The sequence below is a fragment of the Sorex fumeus genome, unplaced genomic scaffold, assembly GCF_029834395.1.
Source record: "Sorex fumeus unplaced genomic scaffold, SorFum_2.1 ptg000039l, whole genome shotgun sequence".
NCBI lineage: Eukaryota > Metazoa > Chordata > Mammalia > Eulipotyphla > Soricidae > Sorex > Sorex fumeus.
In genome coordinates, this window is record NW_026606096.1 from 221,870 (window position 1) to 242,404 (window position 20,535).

The 20,535-nt window shown below is 52.3% G+C and overlaps 1 protein-coding gene across 6 annotated transcripts in view; it reads left to right on the forward strand.

The window, feature by feature from the left end:
- The window catches only part of ATP2B4 (ATPase plasma membrane Ca2+ transporting 4), a 41,951-nt gene extending 23,819 nt beyond the window's left edge, over positions 1 to 18,132 (forward strand). For 2 of the 6 annotated variants that reach the window (XM_056118903.1, XM_056118904.1), the window contains 5 exons: positions 501 to 712; positions 1,681 to 1,788; positions 4,409 to 4,585; positions 8,312 to 8,456; positions 13,758 to 13,929. In XM_056118903.1, coding sequence (XP_055974878.1) covers positions 501 to 712; positions 1,681 to 1,788; positions 4,409 to 4,585; positions 8,312 to 8,456; positions 13,758 to 13,783 — 668 coding nt within the window. In that variant the 3' untranslated portion in view covers positions 13,784 to 13,929. Of the gene's footprint in view, positions 1 to 500; positions 713 to 1,680; positions 1,789 to 4,408; positions 4,586 to 5,202; positions 5,258 to 5,844; positions 5,913 to 8,311; positions 8,457 to 13,757 lie in introns of those variants that run through there. The other 4 variants (XM_056118901.1, XM_056118902.1, XM_056118905.1 and 1 more) reach the window with 3 other exon arrangements.
- Positions 18,133 to 20,535: the final 2,403 nt, after the last annotated feature.

The following is a 20,535-nucleotide window of genomic DNA, read 5'->3' on the forward strand; positions in this document are numbered from 1 at the left end:
CAGACTATCAACCGAGGGCCACTCCCCGGCACCCTGTATGGTCCCCCAAGCATCACCAGGATAATTCCTGAGCTCAGAACCAAGAGTTAAGCCCTGAGTGCCTCCGGGTATGATCCCCCCCAATTTTTTTTTTTAAATAAGATGTAGTCTTCCTCCCCCCCCCCCCAATCAGCATCACCAGGTAACCACTGATGCCCTAGGAGGCCCCCCACACTGCCAGTATCCCTATTCCACAGGACCCCAGCAGCACCCCATCTTCAAGCATTGACTCAGTGGCCCAGTCCCAAGCATCCCCTAATGGGACTCCTGAGCACTGTTTGGGAAGCCAGAAACAAAGGCCAGCTAAGCTAAAGTAAAGAGACTCCCTGACGCTCTGTATAGCACCCGGCTCCTGAGCCGGACTGGACGCCACCAGCTAGGGCCGGGCCAGCATGCTCCAGCTCATCCTGAGCTCCCCCTGCACCCGGCCTGAGCCCCAGTGTGCCTCCCCTGCCCCGCAGGTGAGAAGTTCTTCGACATCGACAGTGGGAGGAAGGCCCCGCTCAACTCCCCGCCCAGCCAGCACTACACCATCATCTTCAACACCTTCGTGCTCATGCAGCTATTCAACGAGATCAACTCCCGCAAGATCCACGGGGAGAGGAACGTCTTCGGGGGCATCTTCCGCAACTTCATCTTCTGCTCCGTGGTCCTGGGCACGTTCATCAGCCAGGTGGGCGCCAGCTGGAGGGGCCGCCCCGCCGCCGCGGCTTTGGACGGTCAGGTCTCCCCTGCGTTTCCAGTGCCCGGCGCTCCAGGACAGCGCCCACAGCCTCGACGTCCATGCAAGGCAGCCTGCTGGCAGGCACAAGAGCGAGACTCAGGGAGGCCTTTCGTTCCCTTTCTAAAGCAAATCTCACCAGGTGGCCGGGAGCAGGGCCATCCTCTCCTGCGTCCTGCCCCCCGCCCCTCTGAAGGAGTCACAGCTGTGTCAGGTCACTGGTCATGAGAAGGAATGGGATGATTGGCAGGGTCCGCCTGGGTTGGGCTTCTCCTGCAGGAATAGAGATCGTGGGCCTGGCCAGCCCAGTGGCCAGGGGACAGGCCTCTTCCTGTCCTATCCAGAGTACCCTGAGACTGTGGCTGAAGCCATAGCACAGTGGGTAGGGTGTTTGCCTTGCGCACGGCTGACCGGGTTCGATTCCCAGGATCCCATATGGTCCCCTGCGCACTGCCAGGAGTGATTCCTGAGCGCAGAGCCAGGAAATCACACCTGTGCATTGCTGGGTGTCACCCAAAAAGCAAAAAGTACCCTGAGATTTCCAAAGAGCTGATGAGTTCACCTGATGACCTCCCGCCTCACCCCTCCCCAGTTAGCTCCCGGATTCATTCATTTCCCCAGTTCCTTCTTCACACTGTCCCACCATGGGCTGAAGTCTCGAGCCCCTTCCTTTCCTGGGATGCTCTGCGCCCTTGAGCCAGTCATGTTCCCGTCCAGTGCTGGGCCCCCAGCAGGTGCGTTAGAAAGACAGTGTGTGCCTGGCAGCCTCCCTCCCCTTACAGATTTCTTCTCTCTTTGTTCCCTAGCAAGCTGGTCAGCACTCATGGCAGAGGAATCCTGGGGTGAGGGAGGGAGGCGCCAGTGGGGTTTCCACGCAGCTGCAGTATTAGCACCTGACGAAACGGCTGTGACTCTTGTAGATTTTCATTGTGGAGTTCGGGGGCAAACCCTTCAGCTGCACGAAGCTCACCCTGTCCCAGTGGCTTTGGTGTCTGTTCATTGGAATCGGAGAGCTGCTGTGGGGCCAGGTGAGTGCCTACACCCACATCCCACCTCACCTTCCTGTCACCCTCCCTCCCCTCCACAGGGTCCCCGGGGCCCTCCCTCGACCAGGGTCCACCCCACAGAGGCCGCCGCTCCTCCAGCCTGCAGGCGGGCAAGTGCCTTCTCGGCTTCTCGGAGATGAGTGGAAATGTTCTAAGGAATTTTGCTTGCAAGATAAAGAGCAAAGTCGAGAAAGGACTCGAAGGGTGGGAGAATGGCGGAGTGCGTGTCTTCACCCTGAGACTGTGTGGGCTCGTGGCTGTCATGGTTTCCGGCTCTCCCAGTTCTATCCCAGTGGCCTCTTCTGGGTGGAATATCTCGTTTCTCTTATACGAGAAATCCAGATTCATGAGATCTTTTATTTGAAGAAAAAAAAAAATTTTTTATTTTGAGGGGGACCACATCATCTGGCATTGCTCAGGGCTTCCTCCTGGCCCAGTGCTAAGGGGACCATGTGGGGTACCGGGAATTAAATCTGGATCTTCCACGGGCAAGGCAAGTACCCACCCCGCTGTGCTCTCTCTCTCCTCCCTCCGGCCCCTCTTGAGGCCTTCAGAGAAGCAGTGATTATGGTCAGGACAAGGGTTGGACCGTTTGAGCCCTGGCTCTTTTTTCATGGGTTGAATCACTTTGAGCGAGTTCCTTGATGACTCTGCACTCCCGTTTCTCTGATTTAGGATGACGGGGGCTGTAAGTCAGCACACAGGTCACAGTCCATCAGTGATCTAGAACAGTGTCAGCTTCTCCTTCCGAAGGAGCCACACTGTTTTGAGTAGTATGAATTCGGTGGGTTTGCAACGGGCTCATTCCTTCCCTAACACAGTGCCCAGGCTCTTTCCTTCCCTAACACGGTGCAGTGAGGCTCCCAGGAGCGCCCTCCGCCCCCCCTCCCCCGCAACACTGGCCTGGCAGATTCCTCTGCCTTGTGGACCCCAGGCTTCCCTGAATGCCACTTGGGGCCCCAGCTTGCACTGATGCCAGAGTTAGCCCCTTGGGGTGTCAGCCCCCCCCCCCTCCACCCCATAGACTTTCAGCTTTGTTCTCCACACATGCTAATGTGCCCACCCCAGTTCCTCCCTCCCTGATTGGCTGGTGGGACCCCGAGCTGCCTTGGGGAAGGCTGCTTGCTCAGGGGAACTCTGCCCTTCTGATTCCTGTCCCAACACTCCAGCTCTGCACACGGCCCACACCGACCCCCTTTCCCCACCCAAGTTCCATCTGCTGCTCCCCGTTTGTAAAAGACAGACAGACAGAACCTTAGCTCACCCAGGGATTTCTTTCAAGGTTTTGTTTGTTTGGGGCCACGCCCAGCAGTGCCTGGGGCTTGCTCCTGGCTTTGCTCTCAGGGATGACTAAGGACAGGGCCAGGGATGGAACCCAGGTTAACCCCGTGCAAGGCTAGTGCTCCGCCACTATACTGTCCACTCCAGTGGGGCCCACCAGTAATTTCTTTGGAATCGGATGCCCAACCTGTGGTACTATTCTTCTTACAGAGCTCCTTACGTTCTTTCTTCCCAAACCCATTGCGACTTTAGTATCCTTTATATATAGTTCCGCCACTGGAATTGCTTTGCATGTGGCATCTAGAAACAATATTCATAAAAAATATCACCTTTTTGTGACACGGCCTCGAGCCTTCGGCCATATATGCAGGGCAGCTGCCCTGTCCCCACACTGCCTGTCCCCGGTCGTTGTCTCGGCTCCTCCTTACCACACGCACTGCATTATGGAGCTCTCTTTTTCTTACAGGACACACGGCAGGGCCCAGGAGACAGCTCAGAGGGACAGGGCACATGCTTCGCATGCCCTGGCACCGCATGGTCCCTGAGCACTGCCAGGAATGATCCTGAGCACCAGTGGGTGTAGCCCAAACACCCTCATACACACACGCACATTCCCCCACCAAAAAAAAAAATAGGCAAAAGGTAAAGGCCCTCCCATTGATCGTCAATTTGCTCAAGCGGGCCCAGTAACATCTCCATTGGAGACTTTGTTGTTATTGTGTCTGGCATATCGAATACTCTCGGTAGCTTGCCGGGCTCTCCGAGAGGGGCTGAGGAATCGAACTCGGGTCGGCCATGTTGGCCGCTTGTAAAGCGAACGCCCTAATAAAAGGACAGGGGCTGGAGTGACAGCACAACGGGTAGGGTGTTTGCCTTGCATGAGGCCGATCTGGGTTCGATTCCCAGCATCCCATGATGGTCCCCTGAGCACCTTCAGGAGTAATTCCTGAGTGCATGAGCCAGGAGTAATCCCTGTGCATCGCCAGATGTGACCCAAAAAGGAAAAAAAAAGGACAGAGGGCAAAGGACTGGGGAGACTAGATGGAGGAGGAGAATAAGGAGCTGCGAGGCAGACGGCTGGTCAGCCCCAGACAGAGGCGGTCCTCTGCATGGCCATGGTGCAGAAATACTTCCCAGGGCTCAGGCTTGCCCCCAGCAGACGGGCGCTTCCCCCCGCTGCTTGCCCAGTGTGACCCTGCCCTGGAGCCCAAGCCGTGCCCATGGAGAGGGGTGTGTGTGTGTGTGTGTGTATGTGTGTGTGTGTCCGCTCAGACACACCACGCCTCCCGCTGACTCTGGCTGCTGCCACCTCTGTCCTCAGCTCATCTCCATGATCCCTACCAAGTCCCTGAAGTTCCTGAAGGAAGCCGGGCACGGCACAGCCAAGGAGGAGATCACCAAGGACGCCGAGGGGCTGGATGAGATCGACCACGCAGAGATGGAGCTCCGGCGCGGCCAGATCCTCTGGTTCCGGGGCCTGAACCGCATCCAGACTCAGGTACTCAGGGCGGGCACGCCTCGGTCCAGCCGTGGCTTGGTGACTCGCCAGCACCCACCTTGGGCTGGGCGGGGGGTGGGGGGTGGTGCGCAAGGGGGTTGGGGCTGGCCGGGCAGGCCTGAACCCAGGGCCGGTGAGCGGCCCACTTCCTCCCTGGCTTCAGGACTGAAACGACTGCGGGGGGGGGGGGGGGGGGGGGGTTGGAGGGGGGGGCTTCGGGTGGAGGTTTCCCGTTGCTTCTACAGCTCACCTTCCCACCATGTGGGGGGTCTCCTTTGCAAGCACCCACCCTAACCCTGCCGGGTGTGGCTGGGGGCCTTTCCCTGCGCCCCAAAGACGGGAGCTAGACCCGTGGTTTTTCCCCTACCAGCCCACAGACCAGAACTGGTCCACAGAAATTCCCCGCTGGTGTGCAAAATAGCATCCCTTCACCCACGGCCCGTTCGCATCATGACGGCGCGATCAGAAACACTGACACGTAGACATCCATCCGTACGCTTGCCAGAAATAATGATTTTACTTCTGCTTTAGCAGCCAGTAAAGTTTCCCCTCTTTTTCCTGGTGGGCTGGTACGAGAAAGTCGACAGTCGCTGAGTTAGTTGAAAACCCTCTTCTAGGCCAGCTTGCCCAGCGGACTCCTAGTGTCTCCCGTCAGGCTGCTGTCCCAGCGAGGTAGATATTCGTTACCTGGGAAGAGCGTGGTGGAACGAACACCCCCCACCCCCGCCCCGTTACAGCACCCCACCACCGGAAGCAAAGTGCCAGGGCGGGGTGGGGGCGGGGGGGGGGGCGCTGAGGCTGGTGTGTGTAGTGGCATTCGCCTCTCAAAGCTTCAGTATCTTCTGCAGTTGTCAGGACTCCTTTCCCCTACGAGGAAGAAGCTAGGATTTCTCCAAGTCTTTCCCCCTGCTCACAATTCCCTCCTTTCCCTGTGCTCCAAATCCCTGTGTGTGTCCCCCCCCCCCCCGCACCCCTGCCCGCCCACCTGTTCTTGCTCCTCATGACTCTCCCCACCACTGTCCATGCTGCAGCTGTGGCTGCCAGTTCGGGTAAGTGGCCCCAGCTAGACAGGGACCGTCTGGCCCCCTTCCCGGTGGCCTGAGATCTCCCGTCCCCAGAAGCTAAATCCCAGGGTCTCGGGATGCTCTCCAGAGCCCGGCACTGCGGAGATCTATCCTTTAGAGTTTCCCCCTCTAAAAAATAAGCTTGGCGAGTGGCCTAGAAAGTCCCCTCACCAGCACCCTGTCCTCGGTGCACAGGAAGAGAGATGAAAAGAGTCTTCGACACCAAATCCCTGCTGGAGATACACCAACCCCCAGAGCAGTAGGTGAGCTCAGGAAACCAAGGGGACCCCCACTCCTCCCCTCCTCCCAGAGGGGGCCCCTCCAGCCCGTGCAGCCTCTGTGCCCCTCCGCCCGGCCTCCGGGCTGCTGCGTCCGCCCACCACGGGCAACAGCCTCAGGCGCCCACCCAGGTCCCCAGTGCCTACCTTGACGTCCTTGCTTTTCCAAGTAACCTGTCTGCTTTTCTCCCTTCAGGATTATCTGCTTCCTCTCTCCTGTGTGCTTGTTGATTTGGGTTTTTTTTTTTTTTCGGTTCGCTTTTGTTTTCCTTCTTTTTTCCCTAGCCAGGACTCTCTTCTTCCAGTGATGACTGTTTCTTTGCGAGATCTGTGCATTTTGCTTCCCCTCCAACACCAATTTTTGGACCCCCGAACCCCCTGTGTGGTTTCTCTGCCGACAATGCCCTCAACACCATAGCTTCCCCTCTGAGCGTGAGTCAGTGGGGCCCATGGGCAGGAAAGCCTAAACTGCAGCCCAGGCGGTGCTCAAGGCACCCTGAGGGCCAGCGCATGCCATCCTGGTGACCCCCTCGGCAGAGGGGCTGCTGGCGCTGACCCCACTGTCCAGGCGCCTGAAGTGCCCAGCAGACTTCTCCCCAGCCCCCTGCCGTGTGATGGCTCGTCCTTGCTGTCACCGCAGGAAAACACAGAGTGGTGGGGAAGTGTAGCTGTCCCCTTCTGCTCCCTTTCGTGGGGGGGAGCTCACAGCAGCAGGCAGCAGAAGTTGGCCAGGGGCACTTCGATCGTGGCTCTGAGGGAGAGGGGTCTGGGGTTCAGTCTCACGGTGGAGGTCGGGACCCATCTCAGCTCCAAGGCCAGTGTCCCCACGGCCTGCTCCTCCACACACCAACCCCTCCACGCACACCAGCCTCCTGCCGCGGGGAGCGGCCCCCCAGGCCCCTGGGATGGAGAGAGGAATGAGAAGAAGCATGTTTAGCTCAGATGGACCTGAAATCCAGGAACTAGTCCTGACCCTTCCCCGTGACTTTCCTCCTCGAATTCTCCTGGCCCACGGCGTGGAGAGGGAACGCTGAAGGACAGGGGGCTTCTTCGCTTTCATTCCTAGTGACCTCAGAGTCGAGAATAAGGATGGTGAGGGTTGACAGAGGCCCAGACCATGGCCCCTGTCACAAAACAATTGAAGTTCATTGCCTCGGATTGGCCAGTGCAAACCCGAAGCCAATGGGTTGGGTGAGACTGCGGCCCCTTGCCTCCCTGACAGTCAGCAGCACCCCCAGCACCTCCTCAGCCTGTCTCCAGTGTGCAGCCAGCATCTCTGCAAGGTCTGGTGGGAACTCCGTGCATTTGTCCAGCTAGTAGCATTCTCTCCTTAGAGGTCCCGACCGGTAGACACCTGAGCACCATTCTAGGGGGCTCTTACCACCGCAGCTCGGAAAAAGGGGTCGCAGAGGAGAAACCTAGAAGAAACCATGATCAGGAGCCTTTCACCGTGACCACCCACGGGTGGGCAGCTACCTCCCTCACTTGTTTCATTCGAGCATAGATTTGCCCAGAAAATTGGTGGGGGGTAGGGGTGGGAGTGGGGGGGGAGGCAATTGCTAGTTGGTTTGATGGATTTATTATTTATTTATTTATTTTTGCTTTTTGGGTCACACCTGGCGATGCACGGGGATTACTCCTGGCTCTGCACTCAGGAGTTACTCCTGGCGGTGCTCAGGGGACCATATGGGATGCTGGGAATCGAACCCGAGTCGGCCGCGTGCAAGACAAATGCTCTACCCGCTGTGCTATTGCTCCAGCCCCTGGTTTGATGGATTTAGTGGTTGCCTGAGCCTTAAAATCCAAGTCATGTCTAAAGTTACATGCCTTACTTTTTGGTTTTAGTTTTGTTGGCGGGGGGGGGGGGTCACACCAACAGTGTGGGGCGTGGAGGGCTGTTTCTGCTCAGGGGGTCCCTGCTGGTGGTGCTCCCACGACCAGGCAGTGCCAGGCTCCAACTAGGAGCTCCTGTAGGCAAAGCATGCGCCCCAGCCCTTGGGACGGAATCCAGCCCTCTCCCCAGCACTGGATGTCTGCTTACCTAGTGGTGATTAAGAGACAGGTCAGAACCCGATGTAAGTTATGGCGCTCCCTGTCTGAGATACTCTGGGCCCCCCGCACCCCTCAGAGAGTCTGGGGAAGTGACTGGATTCTGGCTGGGCATCCGGACACCGCGTGGCAAGTTGTCCCTTGGTCCATGTGCCGTGAACATTCCCCCTCAGCAGGCCTGCCAGGGAATCTCTGTCTCACTTTCCTGTCCCCTTCCTGGTTCCTCCGTCCCTCCCGCCCCTCCCCTCACCCACCAGTACTCAGCCCGGAGCTCTTCTCTCTTCCCTTCTCTCTGATTTTGGAGCAAAGCTGTCTCACTCTCTGATTCTTTGCAGATCGACGTAATTAACACTTTCCAGACGGGAGCCTCTTTTAAGGGAGTCCTAAAGCGACAGAGTCCGCACCTTGAGATAACACATGTTCCTAGCTCCTATGCAACAGTTGCACCTACTGTTTCTGATGCTGTTTCATCTCTGGGCAGTGAGTGATTGTCTATTATGATGCATGATTTGCTAAAATGACCACAAGAGAGCACATGGCATCCACTGTAACCAACCAACGATCGTTAGCTTTTTTTCGTAGGTGGGGATGGATGGGTGGGAGGAGGCTTCCCCCCCCCTCCCCACTTTTATCTTTCTGATTCGCGGGAAGATAAATGGAGCCAAAAATCCCAGTCCCAAACCAGACTCTGTACCATTTCTTTTTAATACTGGAAAGCTTATAAACTGTAACCATTTTTAAGAATCCTGTTTTCTGATTATTCCTCTGCGTTGCTCGTTTCTCTGAGGGTCCTCCCCACCTTTGTTTCATTTTACTTCAGCTGTAGTGTTCCTTTCCTCTCCTTCTCCACCTTTCCGTCTAAATATTTGCGCCCTCCCCCACCCCCCACAAGGTTCTGTAGGTTAAGCCAGCAAAAATGCAGGAACTCTGGGTCCAAGTTTGAGATCTAGAAAAAGGTAGGGAGGGAGCTATGATTCCCATGGGAATTACCAAATAGTTACTGAATCTGGCTAGTAATAATCTTTCGGTTCTCACTCTTGTTAGCTGCCAAGATTGGCATTGAAGTTGTAGCTGAATAAAAGAATACAGTCAAGGTATGTAGGGCTGGTGAGATCTACAGGGCTGGAGCCATAATACAGCAGGGAGGGCAATTGCCTTGCACATAGCTGACTTGGATTCAATCCCTAGAACCCCATAAGGCTCCCCCGAACCCTGCTGGGAGTAAGCCCTGAGGACTGCAGGTTGGGGGGTAGGGGGTGGACAGAAATAATCAGGGCCAAACATCTGCCTTGCTTTTAACCCAAACTCTGACTTGAGAATCCGTTTGCATCTAGATCACTATGACTGTCACTATCACTATCATCCCGTTGTTCATGAATTTGCTTGAACGGGTGCCAGTAATGTCTCTATTCGTCCCAGCCCTGAGATTTTAGCAGCCCCTTCTTAATCATCTTTCCCAACCATTGGAGGCTCTTTCAGGGTCAGGGAAGTGAGACCTATTATAGTTAACTGGTTTTGGCATACCGTATACGCCACGGGGAGCTTGCCAGACTCTGCCCGTGTGGGCAGGATATTCTCGGTAGCTTTCCGGGCTCTCTGAGAGGCAGATTTATATGCCTCTACAGAAAAACATCAAAATTAATTATTTTTTTCTTCAGTTACACACATTTTTTAACTCTTAAATTTCTGTTTTTAAATTTTTTTATTGATTGCAAAATTGTTCATGATTTGGGTTTCAGTAGTACAATGTTCCAATACTTGTTCCTTCTCCAGTGTAGTACGTTTCCACCACCAATGTCCCAGTTTCCCCGCCCCCCCCCCCCCTCTGTTTTCCTTTTAGGCACTGTAATTTGCAATACTGTCACTCACTTGTAAAATTTTTAGATATAGCTTATGGTAAAAACTCCCCTCCTCCCAAAAAGAAGAAATAAAAGCTTTACACCCCCCCCCCCGCCCGCCCCCTGCCACACACAAACATCCTTTCCTTGAGTGTGCTTTATCTAAAACTATTTCCTCTTGGCTTGTTTTGTGCATACAGTTTTCAGAACACCTTTCTCCATTATCTTATCAACTGGTTCACTGTCGGTGCTCCAACCTAAGATCTGGAGTTCCCATTGTTAAATTATTGGTGATTGGTTGTTGCTCGCAGCTGGGCAGAGCAGAGAGAAGTCTCTGCTGATGACAGTGCTACTGATGTGTTGGGGGAGACAGGGATCTCTGTGAAGTACACTGTGGGCTTCAGATATCTGGGTGTTCTCCGTCCCTTCCTCTCCGATTCATAGCCTAATCCCGGAACGAAGCAGTAAAGAAAGAACAGTTCCATTGCCTGTAGCTGGCCTGACTGTGAGTTGGGAAGGCTGGTGAGATTTAGATAATTTACTGCCTTTCCATGACCAGTAAGGGGAGGAGAAAGAAATGTCGATCAGACTTCTTTACGCCCAAAGCCTGGCAAGAAAGAACTAATCAAGACTTACTCAAGTAGCTCTCTGGGAGCTTCTCGCCTCTAGCCCTTCCATATTCCTCTATTTTCTTTGTCTTCTAGGTTTTCCCTCTCCTTCTAGCTGTTTCCATTCTTCTTAAATCTTGTCTTTGTGGGGCAGGGCTCCTCCCGCTCAGGAGCCCTGGGGTTGGAAGGTGGAGACTAAGCAGAAGTAGTTGGTGGAGGGGAAGCATCTCCGCCTCCAAGACGGTGTAACCAGAGAGAAGACAGGACACTCCTGCTTTTCCTCCTTCCGGGCCTTCTTACTTGAAGCTTCTAGAAGTTACGGTCAGGAGTTTTAAGATCTATTCCGCGCTTCCCATTCCAGATCTCCAGATGGCTTATTTATCGGACCATCGATAAATAAATCTCTAAGCTTGCACCCCTGGGGAAGGCACAAGTCCTTCTCTTTCCTGGAAAGGGAGCCACCGCCCCAGAGTACCAGGAGGGGATAGCCCGCATCTGCCCCTTCTCTGAGCTCCAGAGAATGGCCCTTGGCACGGCTGCACGACCCAAGAGGCAGCCTTGAGTGAGAAGAGAGTGACACTGTCCCTCAGAGGAGACTTTGAGTGCGGGGCAGTTGAGAAGCCGGCTGGCTGGCTGAGTGGAGAGTGCCCGCCCTTCCTGACCACCCCCCTCCCCGCACCAGCACCCCACCACCTCCTTGTACCTCATGCATTGCTCCAATAGCAGGCGCCCAATAGTGGACACACCCGGTGTGGGCTGGAGGATGTCTCTGCATCATTGTCCGGCAGCATGTGTCCTCGGTGCTCAGAGGCCAGTGTTGGAGTGGAGGAACTTCCTGGCACAGTCCTGTCCCGCTCCCCTCCCCCTTCCTGCCCTCCCCAGGCCCATGGCTGTCCCTCCTGCCTCTCTGTGCCCCCCCACACCTCCTCACCTGAGCTTCCCTTACAGGTGACCAACTTCCTTTTAGATCCCAGAAGTCCTGCACTCTTAACTGGATGATTGTTCCTTGGTTCCCCACAGAACACATTTCCCCAATTTTTCTCCATCTACCTTCCCTCAGTTCACTTTCATCCCCCTCGTCGTTTACCTGTAACAGTGTGATTGGTCATCCCCCACAGGTGAAAGGAGGCCAGCAAACAAGGCTCCCGGTCCTCCAAGGCCCAAGTTTTTGTAAAACTCTATTTTCTGTATTGGACTTCACATAGAGTTGTTTCAATAAAGTATTCAATTGATTTATTTTTTTTAAAAAAAGGTAGGAAATTTGAAAATCACCGATATTATTGATATTGAAGATGACCAACTGGTGGTTTAAAGGTACCTCCAGTAGCGCCTTTTGGAAACCCCAAGGTCTCAAGAGCAGGTGAAAAGTCTGTTTTTGTTATTGTCTCTATAGCGAGTAACATGGCTTTGGCCCCATCTCTTGAGGAGAATCAAGGGAGAAGGCCTGGCTCTGGGCATACTTAGTAGTCCCAGTCACTTGCTCTGAAACTTGACATAGATCAACACAGGCTTGAGTATGCCTAGAGACTAGATGGAGCCTCCTCTATCCCATTTGATTTCAGCAAGATCTGGAGCACAGAGAGGTAAAATCCACCCATCGGACGGTCAAGAGGGATAACAGAAGGGCAGGACAGCGGATCCTCGCTCTCTGTTCCTCTGGCGAATTCCTTGGGTCTCCTCAGCTGAGGCGCTGAGTGACTCTCTGGAGGGACAAAGCTCCCTGTGCCTTCTGAGCTCTCAGCCCCCTCAGTCCTGGGTGGGTCCTCCAGGTCCCGATGGAGAAAGGCAAGACAGAGAAAGCCTCCGCCCACAGAGGCCCAAGCCTGCGGCCTCTTCTCCCATTATTACCGAGTCTGACGCCTCACGCTCAAAAGCACTGGAACAAACTCCACCCAACCGGTTCGCATGCTTTGGGCCCTCTCTCCACACTGTTGCTGCTTCTCGAGGGACATAACCTTTGCTCAGAGAGCCGAACAACCTTCAGTCCCTCCGCTCTCTCCTCCTCTTCCACCTCCTCCATTGCCCCTCCAGTCCTCCCATTTCTCTGACAAAACTTTGGACAAGATTTCGATCACCACCACCAGCACCACCAGTAACATCAATCCACCACTCAGACTATCCTACAGCCTCTTTCTTGTCCCCCGGCCATGTTCTCCAGCTCAGTTTCTGAGCGTTCCCTTAGAGAGGTCTAAAGTCCAGAAAAAAAGCAAAGCTGCCAAAAAGACCTGGTCCCCGTGGGTAAGGCTGACTTGCCGCAGCTTTCTCTCTCCTCCCAGTGGACTGAACCCCTTCTTCTCTGTACTGAGAACAAGAACTTGGACGCTCGTAGGGCCATGTAACCCCTTCCTTGTGCCTCTTCATCCAAGAAGTCCCTGGTCTGTGGCCCGACTTCCTCCAATTCCCATCCTTCCTTTCTCCACCCAAGGTTATTCATGCTTCTCTTCATGATGCAACAGGGTCGGAGGAAGCCACAGGGCCGGGACAGTGGCAGCGTCTCAGACAGGGCCACGTGTATGAGCAGTGAAAGCCAGCCCTCTCAGGAGGCAGGAGGGAGAAGGCATCTGTCGCTAGAGTCTTTTGTGACCGCTGTCCAGAAATGGGGCTGCGGGAATGGAGTTGGCTCTCTGTGGGGGAAGGGAACTGGCCCGTTACAAAACGCAGCGACCCATCTTTTCTGACTGACGGGAATGGTTGTATTGGAGAGGATAAGGGTTCTAATTCCTTGCATGCTGCTGACACAAACAAAACCAATGTTTGCCTGCCTTGCTGCACGGTCCTGTGGTCACTTATCACCCCTGCAACATGCACACCAGTGTGTCTGGCTTTGGGTAGCCATGAACGGATAGCTGAATGTCAGTTTGTCGTTTTTCCATTCCACACTCACAAAACGTGTTGGCCTCCCTGCAGAAATCCACGTGTCTGAGCGATCTCTTAAGTTTGGCTATTAATTCGCACCAGCTCCAAAGTCCTCTAGCCTCTGTTGAAAAAAAAAATGAATGACTCTGTTTTCTGTTTAGTTTTGTAAAAGAGTGGATTAGTTGGAATGCTAACTTTGCTTGGGTTTTCTTCTTTTTTTAAAAAAAAAAAATCAGGCTTTTGAGACATCTCGGTTGTTTGCCATAACTCACCCCACCCCAGAGCTTGAAATTTGAACCACCTGATGTTTTCAGTGTCCCGTGATCATCCGTGCTTGGTTTTGTTGTCGAGTTGTAGAATTTTGTTGTTGAAGTCCTGTTTTTCTCCTCAAAGTACCAGATCCATGTTCTAGTGACCGGTTCTCACCTGTGTCTTTTTTTCCTCCTTCTTTTCCATCCCCCCCCCCCCCCCCGGTATAGATCAAAGTGGTGAAAGCATTCCATAGTTCCCTCCATGAAAGCATTCAGAAACCCAAGAGCCATAACTCCATCCACAGCTTCATGACCCACCCTGAATTCTCCATAGATGAAGAGGTGCCCCGAACACCACTCTTGGAGGAAGAGGAGGACCGTCTGGAAATGGAAATGGTTTCTAAGACTGGGGCTCATGTGCCCCTGTTGGATGGTGACGCTACTGCACATGACAATAAAAACAACAATGCAGTGGATAGTAGTCAAATGCAGATTGTTGCCTCCCATTCCGACAGCCCTCTACACAGCCTGGAGACATCCGTTTGAACTTCATTCTCGGACTCGCTCCCCACCCTGCTCCCCGTGTTCCTCTTTACTCTCCCCGGTCTATACCGTCAGGATGGGACTTTTCACTGTCACGTCAGCTGCTCCCAAGTGTGTGGGAGCCTCTAATGACCATACAGAGGAAAGAACATAGACCTCGAGGATGTCGACTAAAACTTGAATCAGGGTTGATGACAGGACCTAGTTAAACCCCAGGCAGAGAAATGAGTGGTGGCGGCTGCCCCTTGGGTATGGTAACTGTCATTGGAAAGACATGGCCATCCCTGGCATCCGCCCCCCCTCCCAGTTCCAACCCCAAAATTCATACATGCATCACCATCTCCTGACTTAGGGATTTTACCCAGTGACCCTGTGCTATGTCAAAGCTTACTTGAGCGTTCACAGAGACAGCATTCCTCAGACAAAATGTGTTGAGGTAGGGATGGAATGTGTGGAATCAACCTACAGAGAGATTGTTTTTCAAAGATGAGTTTCCCATTGTGAAAACATATCCAAAGCCCTCTTGGCTGTCTTTACCCTTCCAGTCAAACCTAAGATTCTTTTCTTGGCCATTTTTAACTATTGTCTTATCTTCACTTTATATATATACATATGGAAAAAAGTTGTGATGATTAAGAAGATAGAAATGACGTCAGTGATTTGGGTCAACTTTGCCTCTTGTCCCTCCTGACTCCATCTAGGACGAGAGAGATCATCCCAGCCCGTTCCCTTGCTTTTAGTCCAAGAGACAGACAGGGTTTTTTTTGCCCCAAGAGTTCATTGGAAGCAGTGGAGAGCTGGTAAGAATGTGTTCCTGTTTGTTACTGCCTCCTAACCTGCAGTCTGGTCAGATGCGCATGTCTGCCAGGGCCAGGCCTGACGGTGTGTGTGGTATGTAGCTATTACTATTAGCTTGCTCTTTCTGCTGTTGCTCGAGTGGTGGGAAGAGAAGGAACTGAGAATGATACTGCCTCCTGACTGAACCTGCATGTGGAGGAACCGAGTAGTGGCAAGATCTAGGACGAGAGAGATCACCCCAGCCCGTTCCCGCAGGGACTGCCTAGGAATGACCACCACTGCTTTCCAAGCCATCTGCCAAGACTTCCAGGCCAGGGCGGGCTGTGTCGGGGGAGTGAGTGTTGGAGATGGGGGTCCGAATGATCCGAGAATCCCCTTCCTCTGAGAAACCAGAAACTTGTTTTTCTACTTCTGTTCTTCGTCAGATCCCCCTTCCTCCCCTGCGAAGGGTCCAAAAGGGGGTCCAAACTTTTCTCGAAGACTCTGGTTTTATGAATATTGTCCTGAGCGGAAAGTTCCAGTGACATTCTAACTGAGCTCTGCCAGCTCGCCCCCTTCCTCACACCCCTGCGCAGGTCCCGCGGGCCACACTGCAGGCTGTGCCTGCCTTCCCGCCCCGCTGCCCACTGCGGCCCCTTCCCACCAGCCTCTCAGAGCCGGGGACCACGAGGAGATCGTGTCTCCGCGCTCCGGATTGGGACCAAGTGGAGCCACGCTTGCAGGTGCTCGTGTTTGTTTGTTATTATTTTTTTTAATCCCTGTTAAGGCATCCCTCTGTGCTGGGGGTAGCTCGAGTCTGTCTGTTCCCATCTCCCCTGAGATAAATGAAGTCAGTCGGCTGTTTCTTCCGAGAGTGAGAGGGATGGGGAGACGAGGTCGGGGGCCTCTACGAGCTGCCAGATTTCTCCTGGTGAGAAACCGTTCCCTGACAACCTCCCCCCTCTCTCCAGCCATCTCTTCTAGAGTTCTCCTCCCATCCCCTCCTTTTTTTTTTGTCTGAACTGCCTGAGGTGGGAAGAGCAAAGAAAGGCCACCCCGACAATCCCCGTCACCCCATCACCCACCAAGCTGGAGGCTGGTTTTGAAGACCTTTCATGAATGCTTACGTGGTGGGGGAAAGCTCACCGAGGCATGGCCACATATTTATTGAGTACATACATTGGAAGACTGAGTCCTGCCAAGGTTTTTATTACCTCAAATCAGTTTTAAAACCAAGCCAATAATCTTTGAAGGCTCTTTACAGTCATTCCCGACTCCCAAAAGACTCTCCTGGTGCCCAACAGCTTACTCTGAAGGGTTTATGTCAATTTGCTTTAAGCCAACAGCTTGTGTGTGTGTGTGTGTGTGTGTGTGTGTTAGTGTGTGTATGTATGTGTGTATTCTAGTTTCCATGGTAGGAGAGTAACATAGAAATATTATGCAAAATCTATATACTTTTCTTTAGATCAGAAACTGATATTTTTGAGTCAGCCATATGTATTTTGTTTAAAAGGTTGAAAATAAAGTGCTGTCGTGTAACCCTGTGGTTGGAGCACATAACCAGGTGTTTTGTGAGACATGACAGGTGACTCCGTATGTTTGTAATTGGTCTTAAAACCAATGCACCGCACTTCCTTTCTCTGAACAGCCATCTTTATACTTAGGGGTCGGGGTGGGGGGAAGTGTTGAGCTCTAGACTTTTTTTAATATAAATTTTGTTGATACCAAATTGAGTAAGTTCCAGTGTTTATATGCCTATGTTTTTATATATCAAGGATTTGTCCTCACCCCCACCCCCATTCAGTTTCAGTGATTCATCTGGCTGTACATAAGTAAATACGGCATAAGTTTCCCCCTCCCCCCCCCCCAAAATGGTGCTTTGGATTTGAAAAGGATCTGATGGGGAGAAGGGGAAGGCATCGTCCTGGATTCCTTTGGAAACATAGGCAGTGGACAAGAAGGAAGACATCCAGGAGAGGAGAACCAGGAGGAGAAGCACGTGGCCCTGGGACCAGGGCTGTGCTGGGATTTACTTCTTGAAAAGCACCTAGCAGAGTGGTACCCAAGACATGACTGACTTGGGCTGCAAGGGTACCCAGATTTGAGATGGACTTTACAGCTTTCTTTTCACCTGCTGCCCCTGGAGTTTGGCATTGGTGAGTTTTTACGCAAGGATCTGAGCTAAGATTCTCCCCCCCCCGGCCCCCCCCCCACACACACCCAAACAGGTGTGGTGTGAGGTATTTTAACGGGGGAAGAGCAGCAGGTGGACAAAAGAAAGGCTGGTTCTAGCCAAGGTGACAGCCTTGGGGCCCGGGTCTTCCTGCACGAGTCTTCCCCCTGCCCACCGAGATGAGTCCTCCAGGCCTGAAGGTGGTGTAGAATTTGCCTGGAATGTCACTGGTTGTGTGTGCTCTATCGGGCTGAGTTTTCTGCTTGAGCTTCTGAATGCAGAGCCACAAACACTAAACCCAGCAGGATGTGGCCAGCTGGCCTGTGCCAGGGAACCTCTGAGGACATGATTTCCTTCCTGGCAGCTGTCCTTGTCTCAGATGGACAAAGCCTGCCCAAGGCACCATTACAAAAGGCACGCTTCCTCGTGTGTCCAGCCTAGGGACCACCAGGCCATCCCAGGGTGGGGGTGGGGGAGAGACACTTAGGATCCCTTAAGCCATTTTAGTAGCCCAGAGACACCAGGATAGACCAGCCACCTTCCTTAGGCTGAGGGCAGCCCTCTGTTGCCCCCTGCCAGGAACCCACCTGTCCCCTTCCCTCCCACCAGGAGAGGGGTCAGGGCGTGTGCTCCGGGCCTCTGAATGGGCCTGCAGTTCTTCCTCATGTCTATATGCCATATGTGAATATGTGCCAACAAATCTGTCCGTTCTTTTAAATCAGCAGGCACATAAGGATTTTGAGGGTTTTTTTTTCTTAAACTACTGTAACAAGCACTAGTATTTTTGTATGAAAAAGAAAAAACAAAAACAAAAGATTGGCAATTGTGGTCTGCATGACAGATAGACAAACAATGGTGATCTAGTTTGTGTGTGTGGCCTCATTCGCAATACAGCTAATTGTGCACACACCCTCTCAGCATCTTGATACTCTCTGTGAAATGTTTTGCATGTATTTATATGGTGGGGGGGAGTGGGAGGGGTGCTAAAAATGTCCTGAAAAATCTGAAATATGTTATTCCACTGAGACGGGAAGAAGAGGAGTATTCCGAGAAGGGGGAAATGGGATGCAAATTTTGGAACCAATAAAGCTTGTGGCTGATGAGCTGAAACCAATACAGCAGTTCACTGAGAATAAAAGTTCATTCCCACCGTCACTGCCATCTATGTGTCTCCATACGAGCCCTGGGGTCTGGGGGGTAGGGGGCTGAGAAGGGGTGAGCCCAGCCCCAACCGTGTCAGGACCTTCATGAGAGGAACCCCGACTCTGCCCTGGCATGTGAGAGCTTTGCAAGTGCTGCTGGGCTTCGGTACCTGGAGGGCTCTGGAAGGATAAGTCTTTAGGGATAAGTTCATAGGTTCTTCCTCCCTCCCTCCCTTCCTGCCTTCCTGCCTTCCTTCTTTCCCTCCTTCCTTCCTTCCTTCCTTCCTTCCTTCCTTCCTTCCTTCCTTCCTTCCCTTTCTTCCTTTCTTCTGTATTTTTTGTGTGTGTGTGTGTATGTGTGTTATACCAGGTATTGCTCAGGGCTTACTCCTGACTCTGCACTCAGGAATCACTCCTGGTGGTGCTTGGGGACCCTGTGTGACACTGGGGATTGAACCCTGGTCAGCAACTTGCAAGGCAAATGCCCTACCCGCTGTGTTAAAAAGAAACAGCTCCCGACTCCTCTTTTTTTTTTTTTTTTTTTCCTTTTTTAACAAAATGCCTTGGTGGGAAACCTGGTCTTCCCTATATTAGTGGCTTTTCCATCTCTAGGATACTAGTTCCTATCTTCCCAGAGTTGTTACTCTTTTTTTTTTAAATATATAATTGTACCTTGCACTAACTCTTTGCTATCACTGGTACTAGGTTTTAGGTTCAGTTCAAAATATTTTCTTGGAGGCTTGCTCTTCAAGTTGGTGTTCTTCCTAGAACATGTATCTTCACTTGTTTGTCTCTGTATGTCTTTGCTTGCCTAGTTCCATTCAGGAAAAGCCTGTGTTCTCTCTTAAAAGCTCCGGATATGGGACCTGGGACTCCGCGTACTTCTCTCTTTCTGTCCCCTCACATCTCTCCAAACAAGTTTCAATAAAAAATGATCTTATTTCACCAAAAAATCGTTTCATGGAAAAGAAGTCCTTGAGATTCTAACTTTCATTAACTCAGAACTCATCACTCTGCAGCACTCCTCCAGAACCACAGTGCAGTTCCCGGCTTTCTTAAAATCTCCAGGGAGAGCCCGAGTGATCGTACAGTGGGGCTGGTCTTGCACGCAGCCCACCCGGGTTTGGCATCCCTTTTGCAAAGTCTCCTGAGCCCTGCCAGAAGTAAACCCTAAGCACAGCCGGGTGTGGCCCCTAAACCAAAATAAATATCAAAGGGAGGAAAGTGCTTAGTCACTCCCCAAGAATCCTTAGGAATGCATTAAGTTAAAAATAAGTCCCAATTGGAGCTAGAGCAATAGTACAGCAGGTAGAGCATTTGCTTTGCACATGGCCGATCTGGATTCCATATCCCGCACCCCATATGGTCCCCAGAGCACCACCAGAAGTGGTCCTGGCATAAGCCCTGAGCACAGCTGGGTGAGACCCAAAATCCCAAAGAAAATTGGAATCAAGAGAAATGATTTGTGAGTCTCCCCATTCTCACTCATACCTTCCTCTCCCTTTGGACACTGGATTTACTTGCTATTCTTCACCAAGAGTGATTGGTTTCCTCCACAGTCCACACACAACCAGGTAACTCCTATCTAGAGCAAAGCTCAAGATGACCCATTAGGATAGAAGCTGGTTTTTGGTACCTGGGAAGCATCTACTAGCACAGGACCTTCTTGTCCCGAAGAGCAGGAAGGAGCATAAAAATGGCATATACCTTACCAGCAACTGGTTTTGAAACTGTCATAAATGAAGCATAGAAATACTCTTTCTCAGTGGCCAGAGAGGTAATATAGCAGGCAGGGCACTTGCCTTGCATGAGGCTGACCTGGTGATTCCCAGCATCTCATATGATCCCCTGAGCCCACCAGGAGTGATCCCTGAGCACAGGGCCAGGAATAAGCCCTGAGTACTGCCAGGTGTGACCCCCAAACCAACCAAATTAAAAACAAAAACCTCTGTGTTATCATTAACATCCACTTGTCTTCAACACAAAACTAAGCCACAAAGGTATTATGTACCAGCAAGATTCCCAGGTAGAAAATACTTTAGCCTTAAAAGGTTCTGGGTACTCAGGATTGTTCCATCCAAATCCTGATGCAAAACAACCAGAGTTCTCTGAAATTGGTTTTAAAGGAAACGTCCCTATTCTCTGGATTGCCTCGGAGTATGTCTTTAGGAAATTCAAATGGCACACTCTTAGAGGGAGCCAGTCTGTTTGGAATGACTTCCTACTGCATCTGCTAGGAGGCTGGTATGGAAACCAGAATGCTGGGGCCAAGAGGCAGAAGGGCATAGCCCCAAATCTAAATTTTAAAAAAGTTTCCCAAGCACTGCACGCTGATCATCTCTACTCATCGCTAGCTCTCAAACTGACAGTC